We start from the raw sequence: 24450 nt of genomic DNA, 5'->3' as shown, positions 1-24450 counted from the left end.
GCCTCCTAAGTAGGTGGGTTACAGGTGCACGCCACCACACGTGACTAATTTTTGTATTTTTAGTAGAGACGGGGTGTTGCCATGTTGGCCAGGCTGGTCTCGAACTCCTGACCTTGTGATCTGCTTTCCTTGGCCTCCCAAACATTTCAGCACTTTATAGCTTGTATAGTAGCTACTTGCATTAACTTTCAGCTACTTTTCCCTCTTTTTAAACCTTTTAATTGAAGTGTCACACACAGAAAAGTACATGAATAGCTCGGTGAACTACCATAAAAGTATACCTTCAGTTAATCTTTTTGAATAATATTCTCAAATTATGAACAAGAAATGCTATTTGTCATACTCTCTTTAGGGTTGTTTTGAGGGAAAAATTGAGATAATCTGTGCAACTTACATCAAGTACAAGGTGGTAAGCAATAGGCACTAAATACATGATAGCTATTTTATGGACCTATTTAATGATATTCTAAGTGTAAGATTATATACTAGGGGATGGAAATAACATGTACTGAGCATTTTTGTTGCAAAATTAGGTGCCATGTTAGGTGCCCCAAACCATGGGGAAAATCAGCTAACACTATTTTTAAGAATCAGTAATTGGAATTTATGTATCACTGCTAAAAATGAGTTATAATTGCACTTCAATTGCAGATATATTTGCTGCTGTAAAACAGATGCAGGTGGTATTCGTGTAGTCATATGAGATCATCTTAGGGAAGGAGTAACCTTTCATTTGTAATTTTTTTTAAAGCTTGCTTGATGTTCAGTAAGATCCCATCAGGATCACCGTCATATAGTCTGGACATCGTTATTACTGTGGGTAACCATATCCCTCATGTATCCACAAAGTAGTAGGCAATAACAACATATCTAATACTAGTGGCTAATATTTGAGTGCTTACTACGTGCTAAGCATGCTCTCGTAATTTACTTGGATCATCTAATCTAATCGTCACAACCTTGTAAGTACCATGATTACTCCCATTTTACGGATAAAGAAACAGACTAGAGTGCTTATGTTGCCTAAGATCACAAGTTCAAGTTGCCTTGAACTCACTCAGCATGGTCTAATGCCCAAGATAGTAGCCAGAGTGTTAGTCTGCCTCTCAACATGTCTTTTGCTATTATATGAACATTCTCCCACTTGTAAACATTGCCTACATGCCACATTAAACTAGGGGTCACATTATATTTACAATAATCATTGTCTCAAACCAGGACAGTAGGCACTCCATATTCACAGTTCCACATCTGGCTATTCAACCAACTGCAGATTGAAAATATTTAAGAGAAAAGCCCCAACAACAAAAATAATACCGATTTTGAGAAATAACAGTATGACAACTCTAGCGTTTACATTGTATTAGGGATAAGTAATCTATAAATGATTTGAAGTATATAGGAGGGTGTACATGGTTTATATGCAATTATGCCACCTTATATGAGACATAAGCGTCTGCAGATTTTGGTATCCTTGGGAAGTCCTGGAGCCAATCCCCTACAGATTCCAAGGGACAACTGTTATGTACCTAAACGTTCTTACTTTACTTGTATGGAACTTTATTTATGTGTTTATTTTTTTTGAGACAGAGTCTCGTTCTGTTGCCAGGCACCAGGCTGGAGTGCAGTGGCACAATCTCGGCTCACTACAACCTCCACCTCCCGGGTTCAAGCAATTCTCCTGCCTCAGCCTCCAGAGTAGCTGGGACTACAGGCGCACGCCACCACACCCAGCTAACTTGTATTTTTAGTAGAGACGGGGTTTCACCGTGTTGGCCAGGATGGTCTCGATCTCTTGACCTGGTGATCCGCCCACCTCGGCCTCCCAAAGTGCTGGGATTACAGGCTTGAGCCACTGCAACCGGCCAACTTGTATGGAACTTTGTAAATGAGTGCATTCTGAGAGACCCAATCAGGCCATACCACGCTCAATGCATGGATCTCCTTTGAAGGGCATGGAACTATGCAACGAGGTGGGGGATGGTGTGGGGCTCCAAGGATGATAATCCTCATGAGGTTGTCTTGAGGAATAAATGAGTGAATGTGTGAATGCTGTGTACGTGTTGGCAGTTATACCCTGCAGAAAACCCTCACTGTGTAGCTCTGACTTTCAAACAATTCCTTCATTAGGAAGTAGGAGCCCTTCATGGGAAAACTACAGGTAGGTTGAGTCAGCTTGTGGTTTTTCCCGTGAAGGGCTCCTAATTCTATGCCTTGGGTCCTTTACCACCAGTGCAATACTCCTTCCGCATTACAGCTATTCAAAAATTTTCATGTAACTAGTTATTCATGAATTTCATATAATTACAAAAGATTTGCTTTTCCAGGCTGGTTTGTCCATCCCAAGCTAGGTCAGTGGCCCCTGGTGAACTCTGTTCACCCACTTCCTTCCTTCGCAGTGCTCATTGCCGTTGGTAATGACACATTTGTTTCCTAAAAATATTTGATGAATGTGTCTCCCACAGTAAATAATAGCTCTATGAGGAGGGAAGGGCTGGATATCATACGTCCTCAGTGTCCCTAAATGGCATTCCACTGTGTCCTATAGTCACTGCATGTGTTTGTGTAATCTGAGCAAAGCCAGCTACTTATTATGCCGTTCGCTATCCTTGACTGTACTTTTGCCGCCGTTCTTTCTGTTTCATCCTCTCAATTGCCTCCACATTTTCTTTGGGAATAGATTCGATGAGGTCACACAGTTCCACCAGGCGAGACTCTACTTTTACTAGCTTTTGAACTGGGTTGAGGGCGTCATCCTCAGCATCACCAATGCAGACTTTGTATACTTGACTAATCTTTTTGCTAAGTGAGTCTATCAGTATTTCCTGAGATTGAGAAAAGCAGAAAACAACATCACATTTCTCATTCAATATAAAATACCATTTTACTATATTACAATAAAAACCCATGTAAATGCTACTAAGTATTTAGATTTTTAAAAAATTATTTATTATTATTTTGAGACAGAGTTTTGCTCTGTCACCCAGGCTGGAGTGCAGTGGTGCAACCTCATCTCACTGCAACCTCCGCCTCCCAGGTTCAAGCAATTCTTGTGCCTCAGCTTCCCGAGGAGCTGGGATTACAAGCATGTACCACCACACTGGCTAAGTTTTGTATTTTTAGTAGAAACAGCTTTCACCATGTTGGCCAGGCTGGTCTCTAACTACTGACCCCAGGTGATCTGCCTGCCTCAGCCTCCCAAAGTGCTGGAATTACAGGCATGGGCCACTGCGCCCGGCCTAAATGTTTACTTTTTTAAAGGAGAAGTTTTAATAAAACAGACCATTGAGAAAATGTAGCCGTGATATTTAACCTATATCAAAATTTATAGTCAGAGCATTACTATAGTAATACCTTGGATTATTTTCTTAAGATATATTGAAGTCTAGATATAAAAAGTATTTATAATGGGCTGAATATTTTTTGCTTGAATGTTTTTGTATATCTGACTCCCTAAGAATTGAAGTAGGGCAACGAACATTTTAAATCTTTTTTTTTTTTTTTTTGTGCCACTCGGATGCATTTCCTTTTGGCACAATATGTAACCCAGACTTCCTTTTTTTTTTTTCTTTTTTTTTTTTTTTTTTTGAGACGGAGTTTCCGCTCTTGTTACCCAGGCTGGAGTGCAATGGCGCGATCTCGGCTCACCGCAACCTCCGCCTCCTGGGTTCAGGTAATTCTCCTGCCTCAGCCTCCTGAGTAGCTGGGATTACAGGCACGTGCCACCATGCTCAGTTAGTTTTTTGTATTTTTAGTAGAGACGGGGTTTCACCATGTTGACCAGGATGGTCTCGATCTCTTGATCTCGTGATCCACCCGCCTCAGCCTCCCAAAGTGCTGGGATTACAGGCGTGAGCCACCGCGCCTGGCCTAGCCTTCCCTTTTTTGCGTGTATTACTCTCTTAAAATTGTGAAACTGTTATCATCCTTTATGATAGTTATTTGCCTTATCCTTATATCCTTATAGACTACGCACCAGGAGGGCAGGAGCTACGGCTTATGCTTAAACTTACAACTAAAACAGTGCTTTGCACATAACTGTGCACTGAATAAATGTTTGCTGAATAAATGACTGAATGCATTCTCTCAGGAAAAAAAGTGACAAGCAAACAGGTTTCCAGGCTGGCCTACCAAAGCCCTTTTAGGAGTATCATCTTCACTCTCTGTTGGGAAGCCATTGGCGTATTCTAGTCTAAACAAAAGCTTAGGCCAAACCTTGCTGATTCCTGAACCTCGGCACTGCACCGTTTTTAACTATCGGTGGAGATTCCTGAGGTGCTAGGTAACTTGTCTCGGGACTATAAGAAAATTGTCATCCTCTTTCTCCACTGTGAACCTGGTGTTTGCAATTAAGAGGAGCTCAACAAACTGCTGGGCAACGTGGAGTAGCATCTGCCCCATTTCCCGCTTCCGCTCAAGAAGATGAGAATCACCATAAAGCCAGCAACAAATAACACTCAAGATAGATGTGGCTCCTGAAGCCATGGGAAGCCCCTCCTGGAATCACAAAAGCCTTACAGAGCCACCAACACAATTACAAGCCAAGATCTGATACCAAGAGTACTTCCAACAGCTTTTCTCTTCCACCTCCCAGCTTAAAAAGCTTTTTGATGGTCCCTTTTAGCATAAAGCTCCCTTTTTTCCTCTGTAAGATAACAACTTACTATATTTCCTATTTACATTAATGACATGATCTTTTTAGAAAACTTGGAGAAATACATAATAATATAAAAGAAAACAGCAAAAGTCCTATTGGCCATAAAGCTCCCTTTTCCCCTTTCTCTAAAATAACACCTACTGTGTTTTCTATTTATGTAACAACATGTTCTTTTTCTAAACCCTTGGAGACAAAAGTAACCCATCAGGGGTTGAAATATAGTAAATTGCATATGAAAACGGCATTGCTGCAACGTGAGTCACTAAATGAAGCAGAGAAAAATACTTTAACAATATATTCACCACTGGTTTTGAGGAAAAATAACTTTAAGATGAGAATGGTTGCTAGTTGGTGGGAATTCTTGAAGGAGACCTCTTAAACACTTAGATGGCTTTAGAGATGGATGAGCAGGGCAGTGGCTGCCTTAGGATGTCTTCTCTGCACCTCTGCCCCCTCCCCTTTTTTTCTTAAGTTGCCTCTTCAGAGGAGAGAAAATGGTGAGAAGAGATACTTTCTTAAGATAACAAGTAAGAACAAGAGATAGGAGATAGGAGAGGGGAAGAGATTAGTGAAGGTAATTCACATATGAAAAAGAGATTGAGAGCCTGGCCTGACAAAGCAAAAAGGCAAAGAAAAGGGAGCACAAGGCATAGGCCAACTGACGACAGAGAAGGGATGTTTCAGCCCCATCCCTGGAACTGCCCCAGATGACAGGCCCCACCCACAGTACTTCAGAGGAGGAGCTGCCAAGGGAGTCTGCCCAGGTGAATGGACAGGAATTCTGGAAGACTGGTATCAGAGAACTTCAGGTGCCTTTCAACAGTGAATGGGAAGTGATACGACCAGAGCAGTGTTTTAGGAGGAATCATATCGAAACTGGAGAGGGGAAGGGAGGCAGATATCTAGATGTCACTGAGTCCTTTCAAACTCAAGGTTTCTGTCCTAATGTCACATTCTGCTGTGTGCTGACTGTACACAGTTCTCTCCACTGCAAGTGATCAGCTCCTTGCACAAAACAAAAAAAATAAAACCAGAGGTAAACATATTCCTCAAATTGAACAATGGAACAATTTATGTTTCATTTCATGTTCAATGAAGAACTAAGAACTGCTACACTAAACGACTTGGATGAATCTCACAAACATAATGTTGAGAGAAGGAAGCCAGACATGTTACATGATTCCATTCCAATAAAGTTCAAAAATAGGAAAGCTGATTGATGGCATGAGACATCAGGACAGTGGGAAAGAGGGCTGGTAAAGACTGGAAGCAAGTATGAGGGAGGTTTGTAGGGGCTGATAATGGTCTATTCCCTGATCTGGGGGGTGGCACACAGTTGTGTTTGAGGAAATTCCTTGAGAGAGACACTTGTGATTTGTGCACTTTGCAACATTACCTTATACTTGAACTTAAAATTTTATTTTAAAAGTAAAATATTGGATCAAGGACAAGATTTTTAGGGGATTAAGTATCATTAACAAGCCTGTAATCCCAGCACTTTGGGAGGCTGAGGCGGGTGGATCACGAGGTCGAGAGATCGAGACAATCCTGGTCAACATGGTGAAACCCCGTCTCTCTACTAAAGATACAAAAAATTAGCTGGGCATGGTGGCGCGTGCCTGTAATCCCAGCTACTCAGGAGGCTGAGGCAGGAGAATTGCCTGAACCTGGGAGGCGGAGGTTGCGGTGAGCCGAGATCGCGCCATTGCACTCCAGCCTGGGTAACAAGAGCGAAACTCCGTCTCAAAAAAAAAAAAAAAAAAAAAAAAAGAGTGTGGAAGTTTTGAAAGAAGAAAATTCATTTCATACTCATAGCTCCAGAGTAACATAATTTATGAATATCGCAGTCGTAGATCGATTATACCTCAATAAACCTGGAAAAGAAACTTTTAAAAAATGAGATTCAGCCAAATTTACTCATAAAGGATTCTGTTTTGTATATTCTGAGATCTGAAAAGAGGGAGGCAGAGAAGCACAAAATCCTAAGAATGCACTTCCCTCCCAATTTCACTGCTTCGCCTGCCCTTCCCAGCCCTACATTTCACATCTCTAGAAGACACTACGGATCATTAGTCCCATTTCCCCAGAGTGTGCAATAATACATGAATGCCGAATTAACACTTGTAAAGAAAACTTCATGGATAGCCCTTTACAAAGTAATTTTACATCAATTCTACTTTCTTTCTTTCTTTAGTTATCTGGTTGTCTCAGTTAAAAAGAGTATCAAAAATGCCACTTTTAATTTTAATCGTTGCCCCAAACTTGGATGGAAGGGGCTTGGTTGGGGTGGGGCAGGGAGGAGGGGAGAAATCACAGATATTTATCAGACATTTTGCATGTCAGTTGGCCTCAGCATTATTTAAAACGGTTGAAGTGTGGAAACCACTCCAGTGTCCATCAACAGATGAACAGATAAACAGTATGTGGTATAAACATACAATGGAATATTATTTGGCCGTAAAAATAATGCAATCCTGATACAGGCTGCAACATGGATGAATTTTGAAAACATTATGCTAAATGAAATAAGCCAGACACAAAAAGACCAATATTGCATGAGTCTTCTTTTGTGAAGTACCTAGAATAGTCCAATTCAGAGAGACAGAAAGTAAAACGGTGGTTGCCAAGGGCTGGGGGAGGGAGAGAGGAGGGAAGAGATTTTTTAGTGGGTACAGAATTTCAGCTTTGCAAGATGAGTTCTGGAGACTACAAAACAATGTGAATGTACTTAACACTACCAACCCAAACGTTTAAAAATGGTTAAGATGTTAGATTTTTATGTTGAAAAGTTGATGAAACAGTTCTGGAAATAGTGATGATGGTTCACAACATTGAGAATGTACTTAATGCCATTGAATCACATGCTTAAAATAGCTAAGTGGTAAATTTGGTTATGTGTATTGTACCACAGTTTTTAAAATATGGTTAGAATAAAACAGCACTGAATTGAAAGGTGGCTGTCATCACACTTCTTGCTCCAGCAATGCACAACCCCATCCCCTACCAACTCGGGGCACTCTAACCCCCTAGGACGTGTGTGTGTGGAGGAGCCGTAAACAGCTTGTGCTTTTTGTAACCCTGCTCACCTGTGGGTAGGGGAGGACAGCTTTCTGGAAGGGATGCAGTTTTCCCACTTCTATCTCTGTTTGAAAATCAAATTCATATCCATAAATGTGGTGTGGCAGGCCAGGTCTCACTAACGCAGGCCTCCATCGCAACTGTTTCAGTACTGACTGAGTGGTTAAGTTAAATATTAAAAGCCAGTGCCCTTATACAAAGGCTAGAATGCAACAAAAGCACACCAAGAGTTTTGCCTAGGCCTTTCCTGGGCCTTAAAACATGATAAAATAATAGAGGAATTCTTAACAGGACCCATTTAGGATTAAACAAGTTTTATTGGGGGTGAAGAAACTTCCCAGGCCTCCACAAACAGGTTTACTGGGGGGGTGGGGGGGCTCTGAAGGAACTACCTAAACCTCCCTGATTTATTAGGAGACAAGATAAGGGTAATCACCCCAGCAGCTGGACCCATTTAGATTAAGTAAATTTACTTTGGCTCCAGAGGAAGGTCTTCAGGACTCAGACCTTAGTTATAGATGAGAAGGTAATCACTTATGTCTTTGTATGAATGCACACTTATGCATAGACATATAGCTTAGAAGGTATATAAGCTTTGGAAAACTTTTTTTTTTTTTTTTTTTTTTTGAGACGGAGTTTCGCTCTTGTTACCCAGGCTGGAGTGCAATGACGCGATCTCGGCTCACCGCAACCTCCGCCTCCTGGGTTCAGGCAATTCTCCTGCCTCAGCCTCCTGAGTAGCTGGGATTACAGGCACGTGCCACCATGCCCAGCTAATTTTTTGTATTTTTAGTAGAGACGGGGTTTCACCATATTGACCAGGATGGTCTCAATCTCTTGACCTCGTGATCCACCCGCCTCCGCCTCCCAAAGTGCTGGGATTACAGGCTTGAGCCACCGTGCCCGGCTGGGACGTCGCACTAGCTCTGGAAAACTTTGTAATATTGAGTTGGTCTGGCAATAATTTCCAGACCTTCTCCCTGTAACCAGTTACAGGAATAAAAACTGTCTTCCTCCCCAGTTCATCTGCATCTTGTTACTGGGCCACGAGAAATAGCAGCCCGACCCTCAGTTTGGTCCTGGAACAATGTTAGCCTCATATATTAACTTTTTTTTTTTTTTTTTTTGAGACGGAGTTTCGCTCTTGTTACCCAGGCTGGAGTGCAATGGTGCAATCTGGACTCACCGCAACCTCCGCTTCCTGGGTTCAGGCAATTCTCCTGCCTCAGCCTCCTGAGTAGCTGGGATTACAGGCACGTGCCACCATGCCCAGCTAATTTTTTTGTATTTTTAGTAGAGACGGGGTTTCACCATGTTGACCAGGATGGTCTTGATCTCTCGATCTTGTGATCCACCCGCCTCGGCCTCCCAAAGTGCTGGGATTACAGGCTTGAGCCACCGCACCCGGCTCATATATTGACTTTGAATCTGTATTTCATTTGAGGTTTTTAAAAGATAAACAATGTTAGATGGAGCTGGTCGTGGGTCTAAAAGCTAACCTAATCATTCATTCATCAAACATTTATTGTGCACCAACTTTAAGGGGACCCTTAACTGAACTAAGGAGAATAAGACAATCCTTGCCTTTAAGGGGTTATTATCTAGCTGAGAGGTGAACTTCTCAATAAGTAAATGTACTAGCACATGTCACAGCTGTTTGAGTCTATGCAGGCCTGAAGAGGCAGAAATCTATCACAGGCTCAGTGTTGGGCAAGTTTTCTAGTCAGTGTTGAGTCACTTTTACTTGTGTTGATTCACTGCTTCCTCTGTTAATTACTCGCTCTGTGAATTACCACCAAAATGATAACATGCACTGAACTACATACGTCTAGGCTCTGACTAAAAGAAATGTATTTAGAGGGGAAACTATGGTCAATATCATGGATTGCAGTAGAACAACATTTTAAGAGAACCCTAATGCCAATCTGAATGTTTTCTGCCTATATAAATTGGCTATTACATACTGGCAAGATAAACTCCAAGCTGGCTTTCTGCTTCTGTCATCAACCTAGGACTTGTGATTTGCTTTAACTCCCCTACCTATACTTAGGACACAGGGAATAAGAATTGTTATCATGAGCCAAAATGAAATCACCATATGCAAAGAGTGATTTACCTGAGCATCTGAATTAAATTCTCCAAAGCTGAAGAGCCTGGACCTTAATTGCAATTCTGCTGCTTTCTCCTCTTCTCTCACACAGTTAGCTTTAAGCATTTTCCCTTGCTCCAAAAGAAACTCTATGTTGCTATTTCTATTACAAAAGAAGAAAGAGACCTTCATCTGAAATTTGGGGTTAGTGAAATAGCCATCAGTCAGGGGCTTCAACACTTTCTAGACCATGTGAGCCAAATACAAGTCTGTATTTGAAGACATTGCCAAAGTACGTGCAATTTTTCAAGTTAAAATGAGAAAAATCCAGCACAAATGCTGCTTTTTCACTTCCATCGGAAGGCATTTTCTCTTCTACTTTTGTGGTCCCCTTTGAGTTCCTCCAAATAGCAGCAGAGCTGAGGCATCAGGAACCCAGCGTTCTCAAACATGGCTGATAATCAGAACATCTGGGGAGCCAAGAGGGAAAATACAGATTCCTGACTCCCTCACCTAGAGATTCTGATAAGATCTTCTGGAGGTAGACTCTATAGATCCCCATTTCCTGCCCACCTGCACCCACCTTGTCCCAGAAAATCTTATTGTGGGGATGGGTGGAGGGCTACCATACACTGCGAGGATTGGAAAAGATACAAGGATTAAAAAGTCTCAGAAATGGTAATGCGTAGCTGTGAGATAATGATTTTTAGGTCCCTACCTTCTGTTTGTTTTGAAGTTAAATGTAGTTTGACCTGTTGTTTAAAAAGATTGCCATCTTCTGGCCCAGAAAACTGTTCTGAAAAAGGTTCTACACGTTTTTGTAATGAGTAGATATAAAGATCTATTCTATGTAATTCAACTCTTTTTCAAGTTTATAATATTGTGTTTTTTGATGAGGAAGGAAATTTGTGAGGCATCAAATCCAGCTGCTTTCCCCTGACAGAAATCCTTTCTATAATCACCCTAAGATGTTGATAGGAACTTTGTAAAATGATATAATATTTAATCTCAAAAATTATTTTTCTGAGAGTCGCAGCCAACAAAAATACATTTATTGGACTGGGCGTGGTGGCTCATGCCTATAATCCCAGCACTTTGGGAGGCCGAGGTAGACGGATCACAAGGTCAGGAGTTCGAGACCAGCCTGGCCAACATGGGGAAACTCCATCTCTACTAAAGATGCAAAAAATTAACCGGACGTGGTGGTGCATGCCTGTAATCCCAGCTACTCAAGAGGCTGAGGCAGGAGAATAGCTTGAACCCAGGAGGCAGAGGTTGCAGTAAGCTGAGATCACGCCATTGCACTCCAGCCTGGGCAACAGGGTGAGACTCCGTCTCAAAAAAAAAAAAAAAAAGAAAGGAAAATACATTGATTAGTATTATCATCCACAGCATGATTTAGTAAAGGAAATGACAGCTAGGCAAGTGGTAGGGTAAAAACTATACTGGACAAAAGTTAAGGCAAGAGGTACCATTTTAATTCTTTCTAGTCTTTTTTCAAAGTGTCTTTTATTATTACTAGCTAGGAAAATATGTCGACAATTGAAAGGAAGTAGGGACAAAATTAAAGCCAGTCTGTTCCATGTAAATATGACATCTACCTTTTACACTCCACAATGTAAACTGTTACTAAAACCCCAGCCTGCGCTCACAGAGGCCACAAGGAAGAGCTACACGTAAACGAGTTGGACCCAGGCTCTGGTTAGAAATTACTTAATGGAATGAATCTACTTGTTTATAATGACTTACGTTTTATCCTGTATAATTTTTTCTCTTTTGTTTACCTCTTCAAGATTTTCATCTACATCTTGGGAATATTGAAACAAAGTCAGATTCTGCTCTTCCAGCTCTCTCAGGACTTGAAGTAACTCCTCTGGTTCTTTGAAATAAAGCACTGGCTCCTAATTAACCAATAATGAAGAATATAATCCACTTAAAACTATGCTACCTATGCACAAGTGACTTTTCCAGAAAATACCACGGGGTAAAGGAAGACGGTTGATGGAAAGAGATGCTTGGTGCTGTAAAGAAAAATTAGCACTGAGACAAAGGATCTCTTAGCAAGGCAGTCTTTACTTCTTGCAGAAAGTTTACTCTCTTGTGGCAAGACTGCTGGTGAGAGTACCCTTTCTGCAGGAAGTGAAGATTGCCTTGCTGAGAGATCCTTTGTCTCAGTACTGACTTTTTGCAGCATCAAGCATCTGTTTCCAACAACGTTTCTGAGGAAGAGGGGGACACAGGTAGGGAATTGTATGGGAAACTCGCCTATTTCCAAGTGAGAGCTGGCTCTCAGGATGAGCACATTTGAAGTTGTGGGGAGATGTGGGTATTAGAGAAGGGAAGGGAAGAAAAAAGGAAGAGGGTGAGGAAAAGAAAAAAGGAATAGAGCAGAAGAGGAGGCAAGTGCCAAGTAAAGGAAAAGGAAGAAGGAATAGAAGAAAGATAACAGGAGGCTGAGTGAAAGTCATTTGAATTTGTATTTCCTAAACTTTTAAGATAAAGAATGTATTACCTTAAACATTTTTTTTTAAATGACTTGGGCATTTACACACCCATGTTCCTCATTATTCACAGTAGCCAAGACATGGAAGCAACCTGAATGTCCACCAGTGGGTGAATGGATAAGTCAGTGGGGTATACATGTACAGTGGAATATTATTTAGGCTTAAAAAGGAAAGAGATCCTGTGATATGTTCTAACACGGATGAACCTTGGGTACAGTATGCCAAGTGAAATAAGCCAGTCACAAAAAGACAAATACTGAGTGATTCCACTTCTATGAGGTATCTAAAATAGTAAAACTCTTCGAAACACAATGTAGAATGGCATTTGCCAGGGGCTATGGGAGGGGGAAAAGAAGAGTTGTTTAATGAGTGTAGTTTCTGCTTTGCAAAATCAGAATGTTCTAGAGATCTGTTGCTTAGAGTTGACACTACTGTACTGCATGCTTAAAATGGCTAAGATGGTAAATTTTTATATGTCTCTTTGCCACAATATTTTTAAAAAGATGGGTAAGGTGTGTGATATACAGCAATGGATGGTATTTGTTGCCCCTTTTGAGTTTCTGTGGTTGCATGTAAGGTGGAGTTAGCTCAAAGTCAGCCTTGCAGCAGTAAAGGTCTGTTTTGTTGCAGGCATATTCATTTTACGGTCCGGCTACCCAACACATCTCAAGTCCCAGTAAAATGCAATCAGAAAGTGGCCATTTTTACAGGAAGATTTTGTGTGTGTGTGTGTGTGTGTGTGTGTATACACACACACATATGTATGTATATCTTAAATTATTACCTTCTAATATTTATTTGTAATAAAATATCTGATGACAAAGATAGGTTATATATCCAGTTGGAGAATAGTATCAAAATTATATTTTTTTCTGGAAGGTTTCTGCAATATTTTGAATAAAATATTTTCATTTCAAAAGAATAAATGACCGTCAATACTTTTTACCAAACACAATATTTAAATCAAGAAATATAATCTGGTTACCAAATCAAAGTCCATTTCATCATCTAAAAGGAATTCTAAACTGTCTTCTGAACTGAAACTTTCAGCCAGTCTGTAAAAGAAAAAGAAAATGTCTGATTTGTGAGCCATTTTCTGTCAACAGATTTGCATTCCTTTCTAAATTGTCTTTGGAACCTGACCATAACATAATTATTTTTCAATAGCAGGTTTAGGCTTTTAAGAAACTGCTGATTGCAGAAATCAGTGGATCCCATGATTATACAAAAGAAAATTGAATTCAATCCCACACAAAGCTGACATACACAAACAATGAGACTACATGGGAGAGCCATGCCATATGGTACCAATTATTTGAGTTGCATCTATAAAGTAAGGTAACTTTATTTTTAAAGAAACACATGACAGCCTGCATTGCCTCATTCATTTGTTCCTGTTAATGCATTCTTCTTGAGAATCTAAACGTGCTCTACTGCTCAAAATGAAAGCTGTATCATAGTTTTCTGGCTATTCCCAAGTAAGGTAATCCTTCTCTCTTTAAAAGCAGATTTACTCATCAAAATATCTTCCAGTCAAGCTGACAGAATGTTGGTTGGGGTGATGGACAATGAGGTACCTCCTTAAAGCATAATCATGTGGCTTGGAAAGTGTCTACATCTACAAAAATCCTCCAGCTAACATTGTACTTAATGGTGAAAACCTGAATCCTTTCAAGACTGGGAACGAGGCAAAGATATCTGCTCCCTCCTCCACTCTTACTCAACATTGAAAATTCTGCCCATTGCAGTAAGGCAAGAAAAAGAGATAAAAGACATACAGATCAGAAAGGAAGAAATAAAGCCATCCATATGTGCAAATGACATAATGGTCTACATAGAAAATTCAAAGAAATCTTTAAAAACAAAACAAAACTCTTCAACTAGTGAGTTCAGTATGGTCAAGGTATATAAGATATAAATATACAACAATCAATCGTATTTCTATATATTAGCAATGACTGCAAGGACAGCAAAATTAAAAGTACAATAAATACCATTTATAATTGTTCAAAAAGAAAAGACAAAAATATTTTGGTAAAAATCTGATAACATATATAGGATTTGTAAGCTGAAAACTATAGAAGGCTGAAGAAATCGAAGAAGATCTGAACAAATGGAGAGGCAGACTGTATTTATGGATTGGAAAATGTAACATAGTAAAGATATCAATTCTACCCAAATTGATATGCAGGTTTGTGTTAGTTTCCCAGGGCTGATGTAACAAACAGCAGCTTAAAGCAACAGCAGTTTATTCTCTCACAGTTCTGGAGGCTAGAAGTCAAAAATCAGGGTGTCAGCAGGCCATGTTCTCTCTGAGGGGTCAAGGGAAGAATCTATTAATGCCTTTCTGTTAGCTGCTCGTGTTGCCAGCAGTCCTTGGCTTGCAGCCACATCACTTCAATCTCTGTCTCTGTCATCACATGGCATTCTCCCTGTGTTTCTGTGTCTCCTCTCTTCTCATAAGGACACCAGTCATACTAAATTAAAGGTCTACCCTAATGACCTCATCTTAACTTGATTACACCTGCAAAGCTCTGTTTTTTCCAAATAAGGTCATGTTCATAGTACCATGGGTTAGGAATTCAACATATCTTTGTGGGGGACAAAATTCAACCCATAACAAGGCTTAACACAATTCTCATCATAATTCCAGAAAGATTTTTTTTGTAGATATAGAGGAGATAATTTTTAAATTTATACGAAAAGAAAAAGGAGCTGGAATAGCCAATACAGTTTTGAAAAAGAGAAATTACATAAGAAGAACCAGTCTCCCTGACTTTAAGACTAATAGCTACAGGCCATTTCCTGTTCCCTGTGTTGTATCTTGGAGTCTGAAGCAATGAAGACCTCTGTGCTCTTAGGCAAGCCCTTCCTATTTTCTCTATGGTTTTGGAATTCTTCTGGACTCGACCCAGTCCTGAGACACAGATCTTCAGGGGATAAAGAAGACAGTGTTTGGACTGTAGAAATGACTGAGTTGACTACTGTTGGCCAAGGTCACTGTCTGACTTGCATTAGTTTAAACGTGTTCTGATGATTGATTGTTAGCTAGAATGAAAATAAGCCCCTTTGATAACAACACCGAAATTAGAATTGGCGACATACACCTGGGAGTTAACTGTCCTGTAACAAGACTGTTGCCATTTACGAGTTTTCTTATCCTGTCGCTTCTTGGGGGATCAAGAAAATTAGTTCCAAAGAAATGATGTTGCTGTATTATCAGAGATCAGTTACAAACCAATGCTGCTTACTACTATAAATTTCCAGCGGTTTGCTTTGTAATGAGGCTTAATGTATGTAATGCTTTGTAATGAGGCTTAATGTTTGCTTTGTAATGAGGCTTAATGTCTGTAATGTATCTTGGAATGAATGGGTTTGATACCTTGAAAGATATCACTCAAAACACAGAAGAACAAGAGTCATCGGCTCCCACACAAAGTAAAACATGTGAACCTAATTTTAGCAGTGTTAATGAGGAGCAATTATCCACAAATGACTGCATCAATAATACCTGTGTTATAACATCCTCTCTTCCCTAAGGCATGGGAGCAAGTGGTACATACTTGTCTGGGAACCAGTTCCATTAATACTATTGTCGTATCTGTCCAAAGATAAGTAGCAGTATGTTACCAGTTTCACTACTTTTGGAGTTTTGGATAACATATCTAAACTGTGATATTTACACTTTTTAATGAGTTAATTTTAAGTGTAAGTGCCAGTCTAACTTCGTATGTGAAATCAAGGTCATACATAATAAAGCTTGTCTATACTAAAAAACAAACAAACAAAAAAGACTAATAGCCACAGTAGTCAAGATCATGTGGCAGGACAGCCACACAGATCAATGGAACAGAAGAGAGAATCCAGAAATAGGCCCCAACAAATATGCTTAAGTCATTTTTGACGAAGGTGAAAAAGCAATTCAAAGAAAGAAGCCACTTCAACAAAATGGTGCAGGACCAACTGATAAACACAGGCAAAAAAAAACACCACTGCCACAATCTAAACCTCACACCTTACGCAACATTAACTCAAAATGGAAAACGGATCTCAAACTTACATGTAAAACTATAAAAAAAATCTCAAAATGAACATTTAATTACAAAAAAACAGTGATTGCCAAATGCCACAGACGTGATGTCCAGAATTCAGAGGGTGCCTAGAATTCACAGCAAAAGGTTTCTGTTTCCCTCAGTGATTGTCATGACATTGTGCTGCTGGCCCAGATCCCTTCGTCTGGGCTGGTGTCCTCCTCTCAGGCATCAACATATTTTCTTACAGAAGCTCTCTTGGGGTAGAAAGGGTTGAGAATGAATGACTTCTGAAATAATGAGTACAAATGAGTGAACAATTAAATGAGGAGGGGGAAAAAACAAAAAATACTTTATGATCCTATTGCAGCAATTTTGAATCACATGATGAAATGGCAAACACAGGCTAGCAGAATAGCCTAATGAAATACAGGGCAGTGGATTCTGAGGAGCAAAGCCCCGAGACGCAGGGGGCAGATAGTTTCTGCAAATAATAGCTGTAGGTACTTAACAGGGAATGGAGAGAGGCCTATGAGATCTCGGGAGTGTAGAGAAATGGCGCCACTACCTCCGATATCCCTTACAACAGTTACGGGTACATGACACATATGTTGAGGAAAGGCTAAAAGTTATTTGCTGAAAACCATTCCCAGTTTCCAAGGGAGTTAGTCAAGGATATACTATACTTTGATTTGTTTTTCTCTGGGGTGCGAGTAGAGCTTCTGCTTGGCTCTGCGGTTCAGAATGTCCAGGTGAAGTCCATGCCGTTGGTGATGGTGGCGTGAAAAGAAATAACTTGGAATTAGAAATAAGTCCTTGCACTTGGTGCAAGTTATGCATTTTTCTGCACAGACATGCTTGTTACTTCTTCTTTTTTTTTAATTTATTACTGGAATGATAATTGCATAGAAAATGGAGGCCATTTATTCTATTGAAACTGAGTTGCAAGCGTAAGAATAAACTGAAAGGCACACACTGTTCTACGTGCCTCAGGCAGAGATCAGGGTTTTGGCTTTTCCCTCCAGAACCTTCACTGTCTATTACTATATATCACTCACCCCATTGTAGTGTCTAGTTCTGGGGTACAGAACTAGGCACTATTTGTCTACATGGGGTCTTGAAGAGTGCCTGAAACATTTATGTCTCCAATAAATTCATGGTGAATAAAGGAAAGAAGGGGAAAAGATGGATGAAGAACCAATCAGATGGGTCCCATAACCATCTTAAATTATTGTCTCAGCTTTTAAGCTGGTACCCTAACACGTACCACTAAAAAGTGTGGTTAAGAGGGATTATTGAAACTGAGAAACTTCTAGATTTCAAAGACAAGGGAACACTGACACCATCTCCCACTCCCTCTACCTCACCCCGCCTCCACACCCTACACCAGATCCTCCAGCAGGCAAAGTCTTATGTCTTAAATAACTGGGGTGCAGAGCGGCCTCACAACCCAAAAGAATTTACTTTTCCAGTCAGCGGGCCAGAGGGATGCACAAGGCTTCAGGCTCATACCAGGGTCATTTCTGGACAGGCAACTTGTATTCCTAACCTTTATCCCACCACTAAATACATCCCAAGGTTTGTTAGCAGGATAAAGGAGCAAAGGAGTCCCCAGGAGTCAGCCTGTATTGGGGGCTGCAAACTCAGATGGATACAGGGCGGGGCAGGTAAAGGAGTGGAATGGACCCAGTAAGGACACTGCAACTGGAGAGATCAGACCCCTCACGGGAAAATTCCCAGCTTGACCCCAGACTTCAGATCTTGTGGTTTTCAAGAGGATACAGAAATACAGAAATACAGATTTTTTTAATGACATCTTTTTTTTTTTTAATTTATTATTATTTTTTTTGAGACAGGGTCTCACTCTGTCACCCAGGCTGGAGTGCAGTAGCACTATCACTGCTCACTGCAGCCTTCATTTGCTGGGCTCTAGTGATTCTCCTACCTCAGCCCCCTGAGCAGCTGGGACTCCAGGCGCGTACCACCACATCCAGCTAATTTTTGTATTTTTGGCAGAGATGGGGTTTCACTATGCTGCCCAGGCTGATCTTGAACCCCTGTGCCCAAGTGATCCACCTGTCTCAGCCTCCCAGAGTGCTGGGATTGCATGTGTGAGCCACCGTGCCTGGCCTACATGTGCTGATTTTTAAGCATTGGCCACCAAGCCCAACTACACCAAAACTACCGGGGCCAGATAGCACCGCTCAGTGGGCCAAATCTCTGGTCTGAATTTGTAATGCAGAGTGGGAGGAGGGTCATTCCACTTGGGAGGGATGGTGATAGTGAAGGACTTCCTGGAGTTGATGGTGGGTAGGTTAGAGCTGCCTCGGCTCTAAATTAATCCTTTTCCCACGGGTTAATCTCAGAGATTAACCAATGCAAATGGCCAGGTTTTCTAGGCCCTGGAAGTGGGCCTGCCAACAGCAGCAGAAGGCAGGACTGTACCAGAGAAATGAGGGGCCCAGTTCTGAGGGACTTCAGGACATGTGCTGGTCAGCCAGGGGATGGCCCAGGGGCCTTCTTCCTCTGATCTCTGCCTTTTCTAGCCATTCGCACACCTCTTGACGTTTTGTGATAACATGAGAGAGAACCAGAACCCCTGGCTGCTAAGATTGAGGGTGGGGTGGACACAGCCCTCTGTTTTCCAGGTTGGCTGTAACCCTCTATCTCACTTTGAGATGGACACATTCTCAGGTTTTACTTTCGTGAGTCCCAAATCTCCTTTTACCTTGGCCGTCTCCAACCTGAGAAGCAGCTTCTGAAAGGACGGCTGTCCCCTCAGATTCCTCAAGGATGCCTTCCTTTTTACTTGAATGTAATGATAATTCTAGAAATGGAAAATGAAGAGGAGAGAAAGAGAGAAAGATGGGTGGGGGGAAACACTTCTGAAAAAGAGAGCTTTGTCTCAGAGCGAAGATAGAGTTACTGTCAAAACTTCCAGGGACAGGAATATAAGGTGGAGACATCGTCAACCAGCAAATGCAATATGCAGATGGTAAGGACTGGTCCCTGGGATAGGAGAATGGGTGGGAACTGCCCGGTGGGGTGCTAGGAGGTCTAGGAGGTCTCCATTTTCAACATCCGTCTGTCCTAACTCCTAAAATCCCAAATGTTAGCTATTCAAGCCTCTGGACCGACAGACTTAACTAGTTTCTGAACATTCTCTATTTAGATGATGAATTCAGAAGAACTGAATCCATTTTTTTTTTTTTTTTTTTTTTTTTTTTGAGGCAGAGTCTCGTTCTGTTACTCAGGCTGGAGTTCAGTGGCACCATCACAGCTCACTGCAGCTTTGACCTCCCGGGCTCAATCCATCCTCCCACCTCAGCCTCCTGAGTAGCTGGGATTACAGGTGTACACCAGTATGCCTGGCTACGTTTTGTACTTTTTTTATAGAGATGGGGTTTCACCATGTTGCCCAGGCTGGTCTTCAACTTCTAGGTTCAAGCATTCTGCCTGCCTTGGCTTCCCAAACTGTTAGGATTACAGGCATTAGCCGCCACACCTGGCCCCAGAAGGACTGAATCTTAAGTTGTTGAATGCAAGTACATCTTGGGTTTTTTCCACCATTTAGCTTTAACCAAATGTTATTCTGTGCTCAACACTTCATACATATGACCTAATTTAATCACACTTGGCACAGTGAGAGAGGTAGGGAACCGAGCAGGGAAACCATTAGCAGTGTGTTGGTAAAGGTTTAACAACCAACTCTCTTGAAAGCAAACTCCCCCTGATTTATAGTTTGCCAATTTCTGTGGTGTAAATGCTCCTATCCCGGAGTAGTGGCATCAGTTCTCAGCTGGGCTGCCCCTGGCTCACCATCCCTGCACTGAATCCTGGAAACTCTCCAGGAAGTAAGCTGAGGCAATCCTAGGGCTCACCTCTCTCATTTTCCCTCTTCAAGGGATCACTCTGCTTTGCTGTTTGATGTCCAATGTCTGAAAATTCCTGTTCCATATGCCAGTTTTTCAGGCAAGAGGATATGTCTGGTCTGGTTACCCCAGTGTTAGTTGAAAGTGCAAATCATTCCCTTTGATTTGTGACCCTGCTTTCACTTATTACATCTGTTTTTTTTTTTTTTTTTTTTTTTTTTTTTTAGACAGGGTCTCAGTCTGTTGCCCAGGCTGGAGTGCAGTGGTAGGATCATGGCTCACTGCAGCTTCCTCCTCCTGGGCTCAAGCAATCCTCCCACCTCAGCCTCCCTAGTGGTAGGACTACAGTTGCGTGCCACCACACTCAGCTAATTTTTAAATTTTTTGTAGAGACGAGGTCTCACTAGGTTGCCAAAGCTGGTCTCAAACTCCTGGCTCAAGCAATCCTCCCTCCTTAGCCTCCCTCCTGCAGTGCTGGGATTATAAGTGTGAGCCACTGCACCTGGCTTAAATTCTTATATATATGTAATGGGATCTATATCTGGTCCATTGAGCTGACCTAATGCCAGCACATGACTGTTTCGATTGCTGAGACTCCATGATATTAAATAAAAGTTAAATGGATTTGTCATCCTCCTCCCATTACCTTCCTAATTCAAAAGTATTTGTTTATCTTTCTAGATGAACCTTCGGATTATTGTGCAAAGTTCTCTCCACCCAAGACCCGATTCCCTGACCCATTTTTGGTAACATTTTAATTATAATTCCATAAAGCTTAGACATTTGTTTTAGGAAATTTGGCAACGTTATAATATCAGTCTATCTGAAAACATGACATAGTTTCCATTTCTCAAAGCTGCAGGTCACACACATTAAGGTTATTGTTGTTTTCTTAGATTTAATTTCCTTGTGTGTTTCCTTCCTTCCTTCCTTCTTTCCTTCCTTCCTTTTCCTCTTTCTTTTGCTTACTTCTTTCCTTCTTTTTTTGAGATAGGTTGTTTTCTTAGATTTCATATCCTTGTTTTCCTTTCTCTTCCCTTCCCTCCTCTCCTCTCCCTTCCCTCCTCTCCTCTCCCTTCCCTCCTCTCCTCTCCCTTCCCTCCTCTCCTCTCCCTTCCCTTCCCTCCTCTCCCTTCCCTCCTCTCCTCTCCCTTCCCTTTCCTTCTGTTTCCATTTTCTTAGATTTAATTTCCTTGTTTTCTTGCGTTACCTTGCCCTGCCTTGTCTGCCTTCCTTCTTTCTTCTCCTTCCCTCCTTCCCTCCTTCCCTCCTTTCTTTCCTTCCTTCTTTCTTTTCTTTTCTTTCTTTCTCTCTTTCTAGACAGGGTCTCACTCCTGCCACCCAGGCTGGAGTGTAGTGGTGTACACATATGATTCACTGCAACCTCGACTTCCTGGGTTCAGGTGATCCTCTCACCTCAGCCTCCTGAGTAGCTGAGAGGTGCATATCACCACACCCAGCTAATGTTTTCAGGTTTTTTTTTGTAGAGAAAGGGTTTTGCCATGTTGTCCAGGCTGGTCCCAAACTCCTAGGCTCGAGTGATCTGACTGCCTTGGCCTCCCAGAATGCTGGAATTACAGAAATGAGCCACCATGTCCCACCTTCTTGTGTATTTTCTAATTAAGAAAGTTGGTTTACTTAGATTAATATGTTAGGTTAAAAAAAAAACATAAATGACAGCCAAGGCGGGGGTGGGGGGTCAGCCAAGCCGGGCAGATCATGAGATCAAGAGACTGAGACCAGCCTGGCCAACATGATGCAACTCCATCTCTACTAAAAATACAAGAATTAGCTGGGTGTGGTGGTGTGCACCTGTAATCCCAGCTACTCGGGAGGCTGAGGCACAAGAATCGCTTGAACCTGGGAGGTAGAGGTTGCAGTGAGCTGAGATTAATGTTATTACACTCCAGGTCTGGGTGACAGAGCGAGACTCTGTCTCAGAAAAAACCAAACCAAACCAAAACAAAACAAAAAAACCCACATAAATGACTTTGTGTCTGTTTAAAGAATCCTTTAATAAAATCAAATAGTCTCTGAGGTTTTTAGAGGGGATTTCTAGATATGCTACCATATCAGTTGCAAATAATGTATTTTCTCTTTCCCCATGCATATATTTTTATTGCTTTATGCTACACTTTGGATATTTGACCCTCCAAATCTCATGTTGGAATTTGACCCCCAATGTCAGAGGTGGGGCTTAGTGACAGATGCTTAGGTCGGGGGGTAGACCCCTTGTGAATGGTTTGGTGCAATCCTGACAGCAATGAGTGAGTTCTTGCTCTCTTAGTTCCCACAAGAGCTCCTTGTTGAAAGAGCCTGGCACCTGCTCCCCTCCCGTTTGCTGCTCCTCACACCACGTGGTCTCTGCACACGTTTCCCTTTTGCCATGAGTGGAAGCAGCCTGAAGCCCCTGCCGGAAATAATGCTGGCACCACACTTCTTGTACAGCCAGCAGAACTGTGAACCAAATAAAACTCCTTTCTTTATAAATTGCCCAGCCTTAAGTGTTCCTCTCTAGCAACACAAATGGACAAAGACACTTTATATCTGAATAGCCCACGTTTCTAAATTAAGGATATACAATAACAGAGATTGTGAAAATCTTTGTTTAGGTTCTGCTTTTTAAAAAATCTATTTAAATAAATAACAAATAAATATTAAAGCAGATTATTTTAGAGTTAAGGATATTTACTTCATGGAAGTTGAGAATAAGTAACTTACTTGTTAGTATTTTGGGAAGGGTGACATTTGCTTTACTTTTTGATGCCTGTGCTCTTTTCACTGCTTGCTGGATTTGCCAGTGTTTTGGAGACAATTTCAGCAGAAAAATACCATATTTCATGTACTCCTTGAGGAGGAATTCTGTTTTTGCTATTTCACTACTCAGAAGAAACAACGATATGATTAGGTGTATCTATGCGAAAGCATGCTCATGAAAAAGAATTTTTACTAAATTGTTTCTCTTGATTATGTACTTGAATTAATAATTTAATAATCAAAAAGGATAAATATGGCCATAAAAATATTGGCTTCAGTGAAATATGGAACAGGATGAAAGAAAACTCTAGGAATGCTGTTTAAATAAAACATGTCCAAGGATATGCACACATAGAATTGACATGATAGTGTTACCTGACTTATTTATTATTTCTGTGAAAAACCTTGTGTTGAGTTTTAGACATAGGGAGAAATTAGAAGGTAGCAAAAGGGCTGGGTGCGGTGGCTCATGCCTATAATCCCAGCACTTTGGGAGGCCAAGGTGGGCGGGTCACCCAAGATCAGGAGTTCAAGACCAGCCTGGCCAACATGGTGAAACCCCGTTTCTACTAAAAATACAAAAAATTGGCCAGGCACAGTGGCTCACGCTTGTAATCCAAGCACTTTGGGATGCCGAAGCAGGTGGATCACTTGAGGTCAGAAGTTCAAAACCAGCCTGGCCACCATGGTGAAATCCCATCTTTACTAAGAATACAAAAATTAGGCAGGCATGGTGGCAGACGCCTGTAATCCAAGCTGCTCGGGAGGCTGAGGCAAGAGAATTGCTTAAACCCAGAAGGCGGAAGTTGCAGTGAGCTGAGATCACACCACTGTACTCCAGGCTGGGCAACAGAGCGAGATTCCATATCAAAAAAAAAAAAAGAAAAGAAAAAGGAGAAGGTAGCAAGAGATGGTACATTTGTAAGGAGAAGAAAGAAACTAACATTTCATGAGCATCTACTACTATAGGCAGGACACACTGCAAGACACAAGCTTATCCTCGGGCCAGCACTTTAAAATAGGTACTATTATTCTCATCTTGGAAAGGAGATGTAAATGGTAGAACCAGTACTCAAGCCTAGGTCTGTCTTACTCAGATGCCCAAGCTCTTGCCAATACTGAGTGACTTGGACCAAAAGCTTTCTCCCAGTTTCACATTGCGTGACAGTATTACGTTACAAAATGGACAAAGAGGGATGTTAAAATAACAAAAGAAGGCCCACTTGAAAGGGAGCTCCCAATCCTTTATCTTTCAGAGCCTTCATTACTCATACCCTCACCAATACTCTTATCAAGAGTACTTCATATCCATGTTCTCAGCTTTAATACTTCTGGCAGAGCCTTCCTTCAGTCCTGGTGTGAGAGTGATATTCAAGGGTCAGTAAACGGCTGCCTCACACATCAGCAGCTGGAAGAATGGATGGGAGGCTTTCATCCTACCACTGCCTTGGTTTTAGATTGA

General features: G+C 41.4%; 1 protein-coding gene and 1 pseudogene across 1 annotated transcript in view; one reads left to right on the top strand and one right to left on the bottom strand.

The window, feature by feature from the left end:
- CCDC38 (coiled-coil domain containing 38) overlaps positions 1 to 24450 on the bottom strand; it is a 58153-nt gene that overhangs the window by 2885 nt on the left and 30818 nt on the right. Inside the window, exons 8-15 of the mRNA XM_003929585.2 lie at positions 22953 to 23110; positions 19088 to 19186; positions 18651 to 18653; positions 17046 to 17091; positions 13314 to 13383; positions 11574 to 11725; positions 9852 to 9987; positions 2620 to 2825 (exon numbers count right to left, since the gene is read on the bottom strand). Coding sequence (XP_003929634.1) covers positions 2620 to 2825; positions 9852 to 9987; positions 11574 to 11725; positions 13314 to 13383; positions 17046 to 17091; positions 18651 to 18653; positions 19088 to 19186; positions 22953 to 23110 — 870 coding nt within the window. The remainder of the gene's footprint in view (positions 1 to 2619; positions 2826 to 9851; positions 9988 to 11573; positions 11726 to 13313; positions 13384 to 17045; positions 17092 to 18650; positions 18654 to 19087; positions 19187 to 22952; positions 23111 to 24450) is intronic.
- On the top strand, positions 13890 to 17030 carry LOC141585027 (oocyte-secreted protein 4B-like; annotated as a pseudogene).

This window comes from Saimiri boliviensis, chromosome 7, assembly GCF_048565385.1.
Source record: "Saimiri boliviensis isolate mSaiBol1 chromosome 7, mSaiBol1.pri, whole genome shotgun sequence".
NCBI lineage: Eukaryota > Metazoa > Chordata > Mammalia > Primates > Cebidae > Saimiri > Saimiri boliviensis.
Note: the sequence above shows the minus strand (reverse complement) of the source record. Positions and strands in the feature narration are given on the sequence as shown.